Here is a 17,687-nt window from a genome sequence, read left to right as displayed (position 1 = left end):
TTCTCTTGTAACCGACGAGACATCATTATCAGCACTAAACAATAAAAACTGACTAAACCGCATTTACCATTTAGAAACAAAACTGTATCATCTGTAACATAATGCGCGCATTTGTTTCATAGATAGATAGATAGATAGATAGATAGATAGATAGATAGATAGATAGATAGATAGATAGATAGATAGATAGATAGATAGATAGATAGATAGATAGATAGATAGATAGATAGATAGATAGATAGATAGATAGATAGGCCTAATATAATAATTATAAATGCAGCCTTTTAATGAACTGTAATTCCATCAAATGTAACTCAGAGTTTCAATGGTTCGGGGGTTGTTCGACTGAAAACCGGTTGATTGTTGTGTTGTACAGTGAGAGGGAGGGAGAGAGAGGGGGTGATTGACGTGAAGTGTGTCTGCTGTTGCATACAGTGCGGTAGTGACAGGACAGTTGGTTTATATAGCGGTGACTCAGAGCGCAGCGCGCACTCGCTACATGAATGAGCGCGCGGAACACACTGCAGACACTATCAGCGCAGCACAGCTGCACGAGCACGCCAGAGCTGATCAAATGAGATGTCGTTGTAGATCAGTAGCACACGTAATAAGTTTTACACCACTTTTAACGAGACGAATATCAGAAGTTTTCTCGTGAGCGTCACGCGTATTCTGGACACTATGCATTGTCAAGCAGAGCTGAGAGTCGCGAGCAGCGCGCAGCTGAAAGCAGCCAGAAGACGATACAAGACGTTCATGATCGACGAGATCCTCTCCAAGGAAACTTGTGATTACTTCGAGAAACTTTCTCTTTACTCTGTTTGTCCCTCTTTGATCGTCAGACCCAAACCTCTGCATTCATGCTCGGGTAAGTGACGCAGATTCACGTTTTCAATAGAGTTTTATTATTGTTCGTTTTATTTGAAATGCTGACTAAATTTGAATGGGCATTGATTTATTTCCTGTAGACTTTCTCTTTGACTTTTATATTTGTAAAAATGTCTTTGCCCACATGATAAATGAATAAAAACACTTACACTGCAAGTTTAGCCCATCAAAACTAAAGACTGACGCACTGAACCTTTTCAACGTCCTTTGTTGCCCTTTTTTAAGAATATCGAGCGGAAAAATATAGTTGTAATGCGGGAGGAAATTGCACAAATTATTTGTAACAAGTTAAATGGAAGTTGTAATAACGAAAGCATTTTTTTAGTGTACATGCAACATGTTAGCTACATATTTAAGCAACTTATGCATTTCATATTTCCCCGAGTCGAGTCTAGCACACAGTTTTGCTTCTTATAATGTGTTAATTTTACCCAGTCACTAAATGCAAAAACATTTTATTTTTATTTTGTTTACAAACTATAGAACTAAGATACAAACTAAGTGGTACAATATTACTGATTGTGTGTTTAAATCCCATACGTAAATGTACGATTCCAGGATCACTGATGGTTATTATTATTAATAATTTAACTAAACTATGTCCAATTGAAAATGATAAACAGTCCTTGCACATTTGACCCATAGACGTTAAAGCAGTCCATGCTCTTCTTGAGCAATAGGTAAGTGCTCTTTAACATGTTCGTTTCCTTTAACATTTGCTGCAACTGTTTGTGCGATCCACTTTCAAAAACTTGCAAGATAACGAAGCAGCTGACAGTGGAATTACATTTAGTCATATAATATAAACTGTGATAAATACTTTAGTTAAGGTATGTGGTCTTAGCTCTGTCTGATTGGTGACTGATCTAACATTCATCTGACCCAAAACACATACATATTTTATTTGCACCACATGCATAGAGCAATGGAATAATGTTTTGACAGGTCAATAGATTAATAGTTGAAATCACTTTGACATATCACCACGCCTCCTGATGGTTTATCATCATGTTTCATCTTAAACTTTTTTGCCAACCATGTTTTGACCGTTTTTTTTTTTTTTTACTTCAATGACCTCAGGGCGCTGGTGTGTGCACCTTCCTCAAACTGCATTCACTTCATTCATTTAAACTGTCACATTTTTAACGAGTTGGGTATCTGTGGTAGAATAATGACATCTTCTCCTCTTACTTGCCCCAAGGAACACAAACTCTTGGAAGCCACAGGACATTTATCTATTTACAGAAGTGTTGCCACACTCTTGACTATGCAACATAGGATGCAGTCAGGTATGACATCCTGAAGCAACAGGTGCGATGTCATTCCATCATAATGAGATGCATTGTGCAAAGTTCACAAGACTTTTTTTTTAAATGTTCCTGGCATGCCATTAATCCGGGTTGTGATACATCAGCCAACATGGGACGTGTACAAAAACGCTTGACCCTCAAGACGGTGATCGTATCGTGCTGTATTGGTAGCGGCGCCCGTGTAATAGGTTTAAGGGATTGATTAAGAGCATTTGTGGGCCATCTGAAGGTTTACCAAGGTCTTAACTCTGTGGTTTCCAGTGTGATTTTCCAAACACAGATCAAATATTATTCCGGATGTCATTTAAAAACAAACTCAATGTTAAATAGACTCATTGCTAATAATTGTGCTCTATATTAACACTTCACATATGCAGAAAATCTACAGTATGTTGATAGTTATCCATACGCTATATATATATGTATTACAAAAATAATACTTATTTTTTTCCCCTGTACTACCAGATACAATCTCCTTGTCTCATAAAAGTAAGTGTTACTTCTGACACTTGCCAGACAAGCAAGTTTTTCAGGTCAGAATGACTGATCTCACAGCAAATCTTGTTTTGCTTTGATGAATCACTTTATAGGTACATATTTATTTTGTTTCGCAAAACCATCAAAACATTTTTTTTTCTTTTTGCTCATTTCACAACCTCAAATCACCAGCACATGATGACAATGGTTAAAAACACAGTATCGGACATGTGAGCTTTGATATTTTCCCATCTATGTGTGTGTGATACTGACTAGCAATTGCATGTGCGTATTCATTACACAGACAAATCGGTTACACTTTAGTTTTGATACAGTGTACAATTAAGTTCTAAGTATATCGATTACATTGAGGGTGAGTTGCATGCAATTTTGCACAATTTACTATAATGAGAACATGTAATGTGTAACAAGGACACTGAAAAATGATGCATAATTTTATGCATCTAAACCTAAACCTAAAGATTTTACCCGGTGCTTAAATGTTACAGTGTAACAAAGACACCTTAAAATATAAGGTTACACTTTGTTTTAAGGTGTCTTTGTTACAATGTAATTTTGAATCTAATTACTGAGTAATATTAAGTAACTGCGTGCACTTACTATAGGGTTCGGGTTTGTCTTAGGGTTAGTTGCATGTAATTATACATAAATTATAACATGTATGTTTATAATGTAACAATGACACTGTGAAATCAAGTGTTACCAAATAAAGTTTAACCATAAAGTGTTACTGAAAAATGAAAGGGATTTAGCAGCCAGTGTTCCAGTGAAAAATTTGGTTCCACTTTATTTTAAAGTGTCACTACGTGCACTTACTATAGGGTTAGGCGTCGGGTTTGGTTGAGGTTTATGTTTGCATGTAATTATGCATAATTTATAATTATTACTATAGTAACTAACTACATATGTAACAATGACAATGTAAATGAAAGTGTTCCCCAAAATCCCAAACTGTAGGCCAGAAAGCATCCCTCTTCTGACTCGATGCGTGTTTGAAAGCAAGCATCTTTGCTCTCTCATACCTGATGTGCAGTTTGTGAAATCAGAGACACTCCCTCTGAATGGATAGGACCACGATAAAAATAGCTTCTGCAGTTCACTCGCTTTCCTCATACACAACCTATCAAACACACCTAGCCTACGTGTGTATATGCACAACAAAACGTATACATACGTATGCATGATTTCATAAACATGCATGCTTGAATGCGCGCATGCTTCCTTCTGTTTGTAAGTCCAGCTGTGAGGTAAAAGGCAGTGTGAGAGTTTTGGCAGCCCGGGTGGGGGGATAGAATATCCAGCCCAAATATCAGAACGCTGCGCACACTGGCTCTTTTCAAGTCTGAGTGGTGTGAGATATTCTATATGCCAGCACATCAATGAATGCTAATGCTTAATATAGAATGTAGCTGGCATTAGGACTGGCACTCACTGAAAGGCCACTGGACTCTCCCTCACAGAGAGGAGTATGAACTCATACGGCACACGCTGCCGCCACTAGGAGCCGCTGTAGGACACGTCAAAATACAGCAGGAGAGTCTGCAGTCAATTAGTTGAAAATGACATGCTATTTCATATACAAACAAGCAATTATACATATTCAAATCTAAAAGACATTTAGGGGGAACATAAATAGAGAGTTCCCTTTTTTTCCTGTCAGCCTGCTTCCAAACTCAAATATGACTGAATACAGCCCTGACTTTAGTGTCATGACTTCAATTAGTCTACCTGTAGGCTCAACCCGATCACACATAAATGCGTATAAATAGTATGAGTGTGCAATGTCGGTGCAAGATCTGCTTGTCTTATTTAATATTTGGAAGAATGTTTATAACCAAGCAGATCTCGCACCCCATTGACTACCATAGTAGAAAATAAAACCCACTATGGTAGTCAATGGGGGGTTTGGTTACAAACATTCTTCCAGTTCTACAGGTTTGGAACAACTTGTGAATGAGTAAATGATGACAAAAAAAAGTCTTTTTTGGGTGAACTATCCCTCCAGGGGACATGCATTTATTGCACGGATGAAGAACACATTGTGTTTAAAATGCATTACACAGTCCAGTTGAATGACACCATCTACCCTCTTTAATGCTGTTAAACTGAATTTACGGAGCACACACTGTTTGCACATATGCACCCCCACTCTTCGACCTGAGAGTGTAATAACAGGTTTTAATATTTCGTTTGGTGCCATGTCTGTAACTATAACTCGGGGAATGCTTTTTGAAAGGAGGAGACAGTTAAAAATGGCGATAGTGTAATCTCTAATGACAGCATGCTGAAAAAACAACCTAATAGGAGGATGAGTTTCCCTTAGAGGAGGGAACGATTGCAAGACCGATCACAACCGTCCGCAACTTGTCTTCACATTTATTAACTGCAGACAATAAAAGCGGATGTCTTTCAGATGAGAACCAGTTATGTTCACACACACACACACACACACACACACACACACACACACACACACACACACACACACACACACACACACACACACACACACACACACACACACACACACACACACACACACAATTATGGATGCATTTTGTCACAATTGTCAGACCTCACCCATGATGCAACCTGTAGGGTGTGGCTATATACTCATTTATGGAAATGCATTATCAGGGTGAATATCTATTGTAACATCTTAGCTGTATTCCCCTTTGGGCAACCATGCATGCCAATAATTCTCAGGGTTTTGTTTCATGTCTAAACATTTATAAGTATGATAGACAGAAGTATACACTGCTTAATGTTTTCACGATCTTAACACTTTTTATCGGGAAGAGTCAAGAGCCAAACAAAAGCTGCATTAACAAAAAATATCTTGCTTGAGCAAATTTGTATTTCAGCAAGAAAAATGTAGAAAAACACTCACCTGCAGAGTATATCTGGTGTGTTTTTTTCTGTTGTTCCAAATTACTGGATAGATTTAATAGATATTAAGAGAGAAAAACTCAAACGTGTGATGAAACATTAAATCTGTCACCACATGGCCCAACCAAAAACAGCGTACCATGTTATTAAGAGTTCAAATGTGCATCAGGTGCCAAATGAAATCATCTCGCTGGAATCCAATCAGTCAAGGCAAATAAGACAGGACTGAAAGAGCGCAATCAAGGGCTTAACGTTTGCTACTGTTTTTTGGCCATCGGTTGGGGAAAGTACGAGGTTCACAGCTTGATTGCGAGCCGTGAAAACTTGACACTTCGCTCGGGAACACATGATTGGCACGTCAAGGTGTTGAACTCAAAGCAGAAAGATTTCCTGAAACCTGGCATGTCATAACAAGGAAATGCAACACCAAAACCGACTGGGATATTTTTAGGTCAAATGAAATGTTGCTGCTTTTTTTAGATCACAATTTTCACACTACTTTCTCAAAACATGAGCAGGACTTAATCCAGAAGTGTGGCATCATAATAATAAGGCCTCGGGAAAATGATCTCATTGACTCGTTTAAGTAAGTTGGCTAATTAACTGGGATCTAGGATACTGTTAAACGGATTATTGATTGTCTTATTACTAATGTAAATGTGGTTGATGGATTTTCTACAAATGAGATAAATAGCATGTCTGTAATGTGTATTATATATATATATATATATATATATATATATATATATATATATATATATATATATATATATATATATATTCAACAACGTACTGATGGCAGAGTGTCAGGGGACTAGATAGATTGAAACTGACTGACTGACCGACATTACGATGAGACTATTGGGATACATTTTGAAGAAAGAACAGGGAGGGAAAGAAGAAAAGACAGAGATCGACAGATGAGCCAGAAGGGATGTCATGCCTGGACGTGTTGCATTGATAGCAATGAGATCATCATGATTTGTGCAAGTGTGAGTGCATGCATGTTTGTGCCTTTGTGTGTGTGGAAATGTCCTGTTATCCACTATGTTGCTCATAAAAAAAGTATGCATGTTTTGTACAGACTGTATGGAGGGGATGGAAAACTTGCCTATCTTGAGAGGTTTTATCTGCATAAAAGATCTACTACAGACACAAACTTTTAAATGGGACATTGAAGCAGTCTCAATGAAATGTACATCTTTGTCATAGTCAGATATTTAGTGATTCATTTGGTAGAGAGCTCCAGGGGTGGCATATTTTAGGCCAAAACTTGGAAACGAGTTAGCATGTTAGCCAGGTCCATCGTCCCAAATTCAATTTTGGTTAAAAGCCTGAAATAAGTTCTGTGGTGAACACAAGCTCAAGACACTTAAATATTTCCCAGACAGCACCGTATGTCGGCCCAGATCCGGCCCACATCTGGTATCCACATGTACCAGATGTGGGCCGGGTCTGGGCTGATGATATATCTGAGTATGATGCTGTCTGGGCTTATGAGATAAAACACACCAGTGATACCACACTCGTGGTTTTACTTTCAAAGTGTTTACTTCTCTCAAAAGGCGGTTTCTAACAAGGGTCTAAATGGGACTACAGAGGTTGTCTGTGACATTAAGGATCATCAAACCGAACAGGTAAATGCATATACTCAATAGTTACTTTCACAGCCTCAATGTGTTTAGAAATGTGCTCTTGAAGACTATTATAACTCACACTTTTAGGGAATTTTGTAAGGAGCTTATTCACTTGACTTCAACACTACCAGCGTTGTTTCTGGGGATTGTATTTATGCATCTAGGAAGTGAAAGATATTTTGAAGAATGCTGGTAACCAGACAAATGACAGCACCCACTGACTTCCATAGAGAAAAAATACCATGGCAGTCAATGGCTCAACCATTCACACTCTGGTTAGTTTCTGGTAAAAGATGACAAACTTATGAAAACATATAATTTTCTTGTAGCCTGACAAGCCAGACCCACATCAAGATGTTTGGTCTGGAAACTCACCATTGACAGCTCAATCCGAGGGGCGGATAAACGGTTGTCTTTCAAACTCCCTCTGCACGCGATAGGATAGCGCTACAACCAACCAAACAACCAACCACTGTATCCGGTCAGCAAAACTCAGAACACATTTTCATTTTTTAACGATGACTTTAGTGGTGTTCTTTTGTCAAAGAAAAGCTTACCTCCAAGTCTTCCAGAATCGCGGTCAAAGCCGATAAAAAAAAAAAACGCTGTTCTTTGTTTTCAAGTAGCAGGGAATTCACACTGAACCGTCGCAGCTCTGCCATCATTATGTTAAGCCCGCCACTGACTCGATACACAGAGTTGCTAAATGACCCTGGCTGCAAATTACATTTGCTGCCGCTAGGGTGTGTCCAGATTTCTTGGCTAATTTTGGGTGAACTATTGCTTTAACAGTTAGAGTCCTAGTAGCAAGGCACCTATTTATTGCCTTTTTTTCCCCATCACGTATTTTAGTAATCATCATAAATTGGGTATAATTAAAAGCTTAAACACGGTCATTGGTTGAGTGAAAACCATTTTAAAAAATCAGACACTGCTTTATGACTTTAAATATTTTAGTGGGTATATTTTTGTGACACCAACTTTAAATTTGATAAATTAACTTTGATTTTCTAGTCCAAATTATTCAGTCAAATATATGTTTTGTATGAAATAGAGTATGTTTAGTCTAGTACATTTTCTTTGCAGTAAACAAACTACTATAACCTTTATACACTTTTATTTTCACTTGCAGCTGCTTCACACACATGCAACAATCTGTAAAAGAAATTCGCTAAAGAAGTGTGTCTTCTTTAAAAAGAGACCAAATTTAGATATTTATTCCAAAGCATTCATGAATTACAACCATTTATGTTCAGATCTATCTGATATTTTTAGTAAACCAATGTTTCCTCCAGGTCATATTCAAGGAAATTATATTTGATCAAATATTTGGCTTTACTACAGTCATTTTCTTTTTAAATCTAAGCAATCAAACGATCATATAAGACATCCAAGGCATTTACTGGGATTAAATAAGATTGTGACCAATTTGCCTGTGTAATGGACATGACATCATGTATTCATTTCACCGAAAACGCTCTTCCATTCTGACTTTACTAATAAATCATAGGATCAGTTTATTTTATTTTTTTAGCTTGATGACACAATCTTTTTTTTCTCTTGGAGTTATTAAACTCTCTCTCTCTGCTCAGACGGGTCCCGTGTTGCATTTTATGGACTCTGGCGTCTCGCTGATGTCTGACTAAAAAAAGAGCAGTAGACAAAGAGAGAGAGTTGGAAATATTAAAACTCTAAGGGAGGGCATACAGATGCCCCGGATAAAAATTATTACCCAGAGTGCATTGTGTCAGTGACAGTGTGTATGATAGGAGAGTCATTATCGTCCCAGAGTTCAGTGTAAAACATCAGTTACATCACCACAGCAGACCTGCAGTTCAGGCACCTTACATCACACAGGGCAGAACTCTTAACACTCATCTACACCATTAGTGACGGCGGGTCGAGACCATTACAAGGTCTGAGTTCACGCGGACATGACGACTCAGGGTTTCAGCTGCCTAGATTTTACACTCATGGGTGATGTTTAAGATATGATAAGAACGGAACTGGTCTTCAAAATGAACAGCATTAAGTCAATAGTGAATTTATATTTAACTGCATTCATTTAAATGGATTCAAATGCTTTTAAAAATGTATTCATCTTAGTTCATGTTCATTTCAATATTACTAATACATTTTTTCAAATCAAAAAGTGTATCTCTTAATATTAGTTAATGGACCGGAGCTAACATGAACTAACCAATAATTGTAATATCCATTTGTGGTATTTGGTATTTTTGGTTATGACGTTTGTGTGCAGATCATCAATCTTTCTGCCATGGAATAAAAAAAAAAAAGGTAATTGTGAATTTTTTGACAACTCTGAGAAAGAAGTTTTGAATTCAAGAAAAAGGTCAGAATTGTGAGATTAAAAGTTGCAATTACCTTTTTAAATTGCAAGTTTATATTGTACAATTCGGACTTTTTTCTCGCGTTTATTTATTATCAAGTTTATTTATAATGTATAACTAAAGAAAAATGTGAGTCATAAACTCGGAATTGTAATAAACTCCAAACTGTAGGATACAAAGTATTGCAAGTTATTGTGAGTTAAAGAAAGTCCAAATGACCTTTTTAATAGCCAGTTTATATCTCACGATTCTAACTGTTTCTCGCAATTATGAATTATCGTGAGCTATGAACTTTGTCAGAATTGTCAGATATAAAGTCTGAATGAAGAATTATGTCAAGTTAAAGACACATTTCACTTTTTTATTCCTTTGGGGAAAGACATTTATGAATATTATTAGATTTTTGGGCCTGCATCTCAGTGTTTGGTGGGGCCGTTGACTTTTCTTTTGAGTTACAAATCTGACCCAATGTGACCTTATAATAAAGATTTAGCGCTTCATTAATGTTTTCCGCCAACATAGTCAGTCAGTATTCGTGTGCTGTCAGTACTAATAAGACGCTTATGTTGGCTGTGTGCCCCCCAGGCTCTACCCCTCTGAGAACGTACCCTCTCCTCTCCGTGATCACACACCAGCCGCCCAGCAGCCTCCCGCTTCTCTCGCCACCTCATCCGCTCAGCTCAGAGCCCACTCCCAGCCAGACGCCCGTCAGCATCAGCAGCGAATCAGAGACGGAGCACTCCACCCAGCGGCTGAAGAAACCCCGCCGCAGCCGGACCATCTTCACGGAGCTGCAGCTCTTGGGCCTGGAGAAGAAGTTCCAGAAGCAGAAATATCTCTCCACTCCAGACAGGTCAGTGGCTGCTCCGAAGAGAGGGCTTTACACTTTACATTTCTCCAGGATATGTGCCTCACACATGCTCTGTTAAAGCTATACTGGAAGCATTATTCACAAATGATTAACTGTTTAAATCTGATATTTCTTTTGAATAAACATGTATTTACATTTTTATTTCTGGCAATTGTTTGGAACATACCAAATTTAAATAATGAAAAAAAAAAAAAAAAAAAAAAATTGAATTTGGCATAATGCGCAATGATGACATATCGAAATACCTATAAAGGTACATATGGATTTGATTTCATGTTGACTTTAAGAAAGCAGAGTAATTATGATACGCTATAAATAAAAATAATTGTAAGTCCACTTAATACACACTTTAACCTGAAGCAAACCACTGTGAGCTGGGTGTTGCACTTAATACGACAGTAACATTTTAACCATGCTTTGAATTGCAAAAGAAGCCTTTAAAAGAAACACTACCCCATTCAAGACAACAGGGACGCATGCCAAGAAAAGCAAACAAAAATGTATTACATTGATTGCATGCCAATCATTTAAAGCACACACAGGTGTATTTAAACAACTTTGGGGCTTTGTACAATGAGATGAGGTAATCTACGTGTCGTGGGTCTTCTCACATGGGACACTTTTTTTTGGGCCATAACACATTTTCCATTTCAGTTTGGCTCTGCCTTTAGATTTGGCCGTAGTGGATGTGTTTCCATCATGGCCCAAAGGGTGTATTTGGGTAAAAATCCCACAAAAATCAGCTCTGTCCCACCTACAAGGATTCTGAGCGTGTCTGCCACACACACACACACACACACACACACACACACACACACACACACACGCACACGCACACGCACACGCACACGCACACGCACACGCACACGCACACACACACACACACACACACACACACACACACACACACTTCTGAATTTTTGGTCAGACCCAGTCTAAGGATGGATTCTGTCCTTCAGCGACATATGATCTGTCAGACATAATTGTCTGAAAACTGTCAGAAAAGTTAAAACAGTTCACTTCCATTTTTTGTTGTTGTTGTTTGTTTTACAAATAGCATTCTTTTATAAAACAAGAAAGATGTTATAAAGAAAAAATATATATGTATTGCCACGTATCATGTAGTTTTGGTCAGATATCGACTGACTTAAAGATGAAGTAAATAAAGTTATTAGTTTAAAAAAATGAAATATGTATAAAAATATAAAGAGTACACTCAAACATTCACAAACGCACACACACATACAGTAGTGGCCAAAAGTGATGTCCCTACAAGTTTGATTGAACCATAAAAGAAAGAAAGTATTAAATATTTTAAATATGAGGAAATATTGGGAAAAATTGGTTAAGTTATTGACTTAACATAATTATTTGGCAGGTTTTATTTTACTATCCCAAAAAAAAAAAAAAAAAAAATGTGATCAAAGCATAATGAAAATCCTAGTTTGGCAATTTTATTCTGAGTACAGGGAAGGAATAATAATAATGATAATAATATGTAATAAAAATAAGACTATGCATGACTGATCCTTATATAATTACCAATATATCATTCATTTCTAATAATAAGTCATTTCTTAGCAATCACGGACCCACCCAAGCATGCAGAGATCCACATGACGAGCTGGCATGAAAGAGGCCTGCTCTGTTAGATCCTGTCGGGTCAGTCTGTGGAGGTTTTGGCTCAAGGCCTCTTAGTTCATAGCTGGGTCATGAGTAGCCTCTGCTCTATCACTCTGTCACATACATCGCCTCAGGAACGAACAAATTCATTCATGGCTGGATGAAAAACAAGAGAGGGAAATTCCTCATTTTCTGGCATGTTTGAGGAATGGGCCTCAGAACGCCTCAGGTTTGTGTTTTATCAATCTCAAAGACGACCTAAAGGTGTTGTGCTGTCTTTGGCTTGTCCGCCTAGGCCACACAATCAGAACATGAAAGCAATGAAAAACGTGGCGCAATATGGAGCGTAATGATTTATATCATGAAGTTTTAATGGTTTTTTATGAGGCAGAGATGATTATAATCATCTTCATCATCATTATGAATAAATGTCAGAACCCAAACTGAGCTTAAATTAGGCTCATAGTTGCAAGAAACGTGCTGGCATTGGAATGCAGTGTGTGTGTATGTGTGTGTGTGTGTTTGTGTGGTTTCTCTGAAGAATAATAAGCACAAACACAAAGGTGCTTTTCTTACCGCCAATTACAGCACAGAAAGCAGCCACAATTGACAGACAGCTAGACTGGTGGGAAGAAAATCCCCACCACTTGTAGTCAATAGATTTTGCTTAAACATAATTCAGTGTGACATGACATATGTGACATTTAGCACATAAATAATTAGATTTTTCATATTTTACTCCGTCAGTTTGCAAGACAGTTAAGATTTATTTTATTTTTAGCATCACTAAAAGCACTACAAACACAGTGGTATAACTTATATATATATATATATATATATATATATATATATATATATATATATATATATATATATATATATATATATATATATATATATATATATACACACATACACACACTTTCGGTGGTGGACAGGGGTCCGCATGGGCACCCTGACTGGTCTGCGTCTATGCAGCTTCATACGCAACAAACTGTGATCAAATCATATCAAGTCACCTTTATTTATATAGCGCTTTTTAGTCCAATTGTTTCAAAGCAGCCTCACAGTGTAAACAGCAAGATAACGCGACAGAATTTGATTTGGCTGTACAGTCGCTCTGGTGAAAACAGTGATGTTATCCAGCTAATTTAAATTATCATATAGTGACAATGTGGGCAGATCTGTAATAGAGTTGAAATGTAGGTGTCCCCAACTGAGCAAGCCAAAAGCCAAAGGGAAAGGCAACTGTGATGTGATGCTCTGTGTATTCTCACACCTTTCTATCAGAACCAGCATTAACTTCTGGAGCAGTTTGAGCTCCAGTAGCTCGTCTGTTTGATCGGACCACACGGGCCAGACTTCGCTCCCCACGTGCATCAATGAGCCTTGGCCGCCCATGACCCTGTGGCCGGTTCTCCACTGTTCCTTCCTTGGAGCACTTTTGATAGATTTTGTTTATTTATTTATTTGCTAATTATGTGAGACTGGGATGAGAGACTTCCACTATAATAAACATTAATACTATATATTTTATTTTATTAAAAGTGACCACCCAATCAGAGACACAAAACTATGTGGGGAATTGTTACCAGATTCAAATAAAATACCAGATACATAAACATATATTTGCTGCAATTGACCATTCTGCAGCATTGTAATAAATAAGATGTAATAAAATACCATCTTATTAGCATCTTTACCATGGTACTGCCACAGCATGTTTTTATGAAGACATTTAACATTTAGTTTTTCATACAATGCAATCTAATGCACAACTTTGAACAAAAAGGAGCAAAATGAAACCAGATAAAGAGGAAGAGGAAAGTCAAGGGCCTTTGAGAGCGAGTGCTAATCTGCTCATTTCCAGAAGATCACTGCACCTCATATGACTCTCTGAGAGGCTCAACAGAGGAGGTGTGTAATCCTGCTTGGCTGGTGTGAGCGACTTTGAATGTAGATGTAGCAGAAATCTGTGCACTTGTTTGATATCTGGCTCTCTCGTCCCCTCAAATCCCATCTCACATGTCCCCTCCCTGCCTATCACGTTACAGCAGACCAATCGCTGCATTAGTCATGAAAGATCCCGAAAGATCCTCTATTGCCTTCGGGCAAGTCAGGAGCTCCATGACTGGATTACCTTATCCTGTATAGATAAAGCGCGATAGCATTCCACGGGAGGTCTGCCATTACATTCGGCCTGGGAAGACTCTTCGGTTCAGAGCTTGGCAGAACTTTCTGATATGTCATGCCAGCTTTGGGAATTTTGCAGTGATTAGATATACATCTGCACTCTAGATGGCCACCCACATGCTTTTATGTGTAAGACAACAGGTGACTCTGGGATTTCGGTCAATTACTTCCAGTTCTGAAGTTTCCCGCCTTCTTTGCAGTCATTCCTGTTGCTTGCTTGTGGGTTTCACTGGTCAGAACGGCACTCAAAGGGCTCTGCTCCAAAGCCTAGTGAGTTTCCTACTACTGCCTACTAAGTGTGTGTGTGTGTGTGTGTGTGTGTGTGTGTGTGTGTGTGTGTGTAGAAGATTTCAGATATTGCCATCTTTTGCGGACATTTTTCCCCCCATGACGTATATATATATACATATATATATATATATATATATATATATATATATATATATATATATATATATATATATATATATATATATATATATATATATATATATATATTAATTTGTATTTTTTTTAATTAAGATTAATTGATTTATTAACAATATGTAAAAACACTAGGTCACCCCATAGTTTATTTTATCAAATAATTTAGTGGAATAAATTAATTCCCAGTCTTAAATAATTATGACTGTTTTCTAGAAAAAAACATTATCATATATATATATATATATATATAATTTTTTTTTATTTATTTAACCCACAGTTTTGGGAATAGTCAGCTTTTTAAAATATTTTTTGTAAACCATTATTATTAATATTATTTTTTCAAATTATTATTATATTTTATCACCTTATAACTTGGCATAAATGTGTATCTTAGGATGTCGCATATTTTTTATTTTTTTTTTAATTTTGGAAAAGACTTTGCAGCTTTGGAACAGAATAACAACCTTTCATTTGTGTTTGATTTATGCACTTTCATTCAACTTGCACTTTGTATGTGTGTGTAGATTGGACCTGGCCCAGTCTTTGGGACTCACACAGCTCCAGGTGAAGACATGGTACCAGAATAGACGCATGAAATGGAAGAAAATGGTGAGTTGAACGGGCTTTCTCAAGGCAAACATCACAAGTCATAGCATAGAAACTTAGATTGTGAAGATACTGTCATCTTGTATCAATAAAAACATCTGTGTTGAAAACTCACCAAAGCTTTCTATGTGGAAATGGAAACTCTGAGACATATCATTAAAAATCCATTAGACAGTGTTGAGCTGCCCTTCTCAGCGCTCAATACAGCCAGTGTAACAGTTACGACCCCGGGCTGCTCGATGAGTGTGTGTGGGACAACGAGTGATGATTTAAAGGACAGCACAGGTCTACGTCAGCTCGATAAAACTCTCAAGCAGGAACAAAAGATCCACGCCATGTTCACCTCTGAGAAAATAAGTGCAAACGACCAGCCCATATGGCTATATATCTTCCCTTAATCACTGTAATAACCATCCTCACCTTTGACTAGACCCACATTTTTCCATGTGTATATGTCTTTGTTTTTTAGGTGCTAAAAGGAGGACACGAGGCTCCTACCAAGCCTAAAGGCCGACCTAAGAAGAACTCCATCCCAACCACAGAGGAGATCGAGGCCGAGGAACGGATGGCGGCCAAACTGGCAGAGGAGGACAGGCTACACGCGGGAAAGGAGGTCTCTTCCCATCTCAACCTCAAGATCTCAGCGCATCCGCTACATCTACCGAGTCCGACTGTCCAGAAACCCCAGGTGCTAGAACAGGCCCCCTCCGTCTCCGTCAGAAGCAATGACGACCAGCTAAATGCAGCCCCGCTGATTCACAACCAAAGACAGCTACTGAAAGACTTTTGAAAGACAGTTTAAACGGCTTCCTGTGCCTGATTTTAAGTGGCCCGAAAGGTATAGGGGTACTTTAGACACAAAAAATGTGTGTGGCGTTGCAAAGCAACTAAACATCAAAACCAAATGGCTTGTATTACCAAAAAACGTACACTTTTTTTAGAGAAACATTTCACAAAAATATGCTTTTGTTGGTGTTACATGATGAAATATCTGAACAACATGTTCAGAGTGGACCTGTGGTTATTCTGATACAGTGCCGGTCCTAGACTCCTGGGGGCCCTAAGCAAGACTTTTTCCAGGGGCCCCTGTCAGTGTCTTCATAAAAACCCCGGAAATGACCCTCAACCCCTTATGCTGTTCCATCGGAGTAGTTTCTCTGTCAACCAACAACAGTGAGTTCAGTAATACAATACAATATAAAATAACAGGACAAGTATAACAGGAAAAATGAACAAAATGAAATTTAGCCTAATCATAGCCTCCTATACAAACATTGAATAAAGTAATCAAATGTACAAAAATAAATAAATAAAACTAAACGTTCATATAGGCTTCATTGTATGAATTAAATACGCATTGATTCTTATTAAAGTTACTAAAGTATATTCAGTGAAGAGCAGTGAATGATTCTCTCGTTTTCTTTTGCTGTTGGATTGACATTAAATGACGGACAGCAGCAGGTTTATTAGGCTGATGTCACTTTAAGACCCAAATGCACAGATCTAATACACTGACAAGCACTCGATTACGTTCCCAGCTCTTTATGTCCACTGAAGACATAACAGCTCAGTACGCTTTTACATGTGATGTTATATGACTCGACTGATTTGGATGCTACTTATTGGTGAAACCTGTTTAAAGGAAAGGAATGGAAAGCGCAAGTTTTTATAATCGTCGGACGCAAAAATCTGAAAATAAACACAGCCCTAAATCATTCTTGAGAGCAAAGGGTGGCCCCTGGTGGATCGAAGGGCCTATGCAACATACAGGGAGGACCGGCACTGCTCTGAAAGAAGAACCGACTTCATCCACCAAAAATGTTTTTTTGCAGATTTAGTTGTCTAATGCAATGACACGGCAGGCTTTTTACAGTACGCTAGTGTCCAAATATTTTCCCACTACATATGGCGATGCGGTCATACAGATTATTACATTGGCTTTAAATGTTTCTGTCATACAACTGCCTTTCTGAAATGTATTTTATAAAACATTTTATAAAATGTTCGCACAGACCAACCAGTACAGCGCCTTCTATATGAACAAACAGTAAGTGTTTCTCTCTCTCTCTCTCTCTCTCTCTCTCTCTCTCTCTCTCTCTCTCTCTCTCTCTCTCTCTCTCTCTCTCTCTCTCTCTCTCTCTCCTCTCTCTCTCTCTCTCTCTCTCTCTCTCTCTCTCTCTCTCTCTCTCTCTCTCTCTCTCTCCTCTCTCTCCTCCCTGTAAATAGTACCTGTTTAATTGCGCCTGTAGTTTACGGTGCACCTGTGTACTGTAGCTTGGGATTCTGTGCCAAAACACATATATCTGAGAGGCTAAAGTGCCCTTTGAGGTATTTGTTCCTTTTTTTACACATCCACGAAGCTGCTGCCATTAAAGTTAATAGGACGGGTTAGTAT

At 38.0% G+C, this 17,687-nt stretch overlaps 1 protein-coding gene across 3 annotated transcripts; it reads left to right on the top strand.

Moving 5' to 3' along the window:
- Positions 1–455: 455 nt before the first annotated feature.
- barx2 (BARX homeobox 2) lies at positions 456–17,368 on the top strand. 3 transcript variants are annotated; one of them, XM_067419566.1, is made up of 4 exons: positions 456–868; positions 10,159–10,426; positions 15,211–15,295; positions 15,762–17,368. In XM_067419566.1, the coding sequence occupies exons 1-4, from the start codon at positions 682–684 to the stop codon at positions 16,080–16,082; spliced, it is 861 nt and encodes a 286-aa protein (XP_067275667.1). In that variant the 5' UTR covers positions 456–681; the 3' UTR covers positions 16,083–17,368. The 3 variants fall into 3 exon arrangements, with proteins under 3 accessions (XP_067275667.1, XP_067275669.1, XP_067275668.1); XM_067419568.1 differs by lacking the exon at positions 456–868 and adding an exon at positions 2,112–2,177; XM_067419567.1 differs by lacking the exon at positions 456–868 and adding an exon at positions 6,012–6,171.
- The last annotated feature ends 319 nt before the right edge of the window (positions 17,369–17,687 follow it).

This window comes from Pseudorasbora parva, chromosome 16 (assembly GCF_024679245.1).
Source record: "Pseudorasbora parva isolate DD20220531a chromosome 16, ASM2467924v1, whole genome shotgun sequence".
Classification (NCBI taxonomy): Eukaryota; Metazoa; Chordata; class Actinopteri; order Cypriniformes; family Gobionidae; genus Pseudorasbora; species Pseudorasbora parva.
This window is presented reverse-complemented; position numbering and strand designations above follow the sequence as displayed.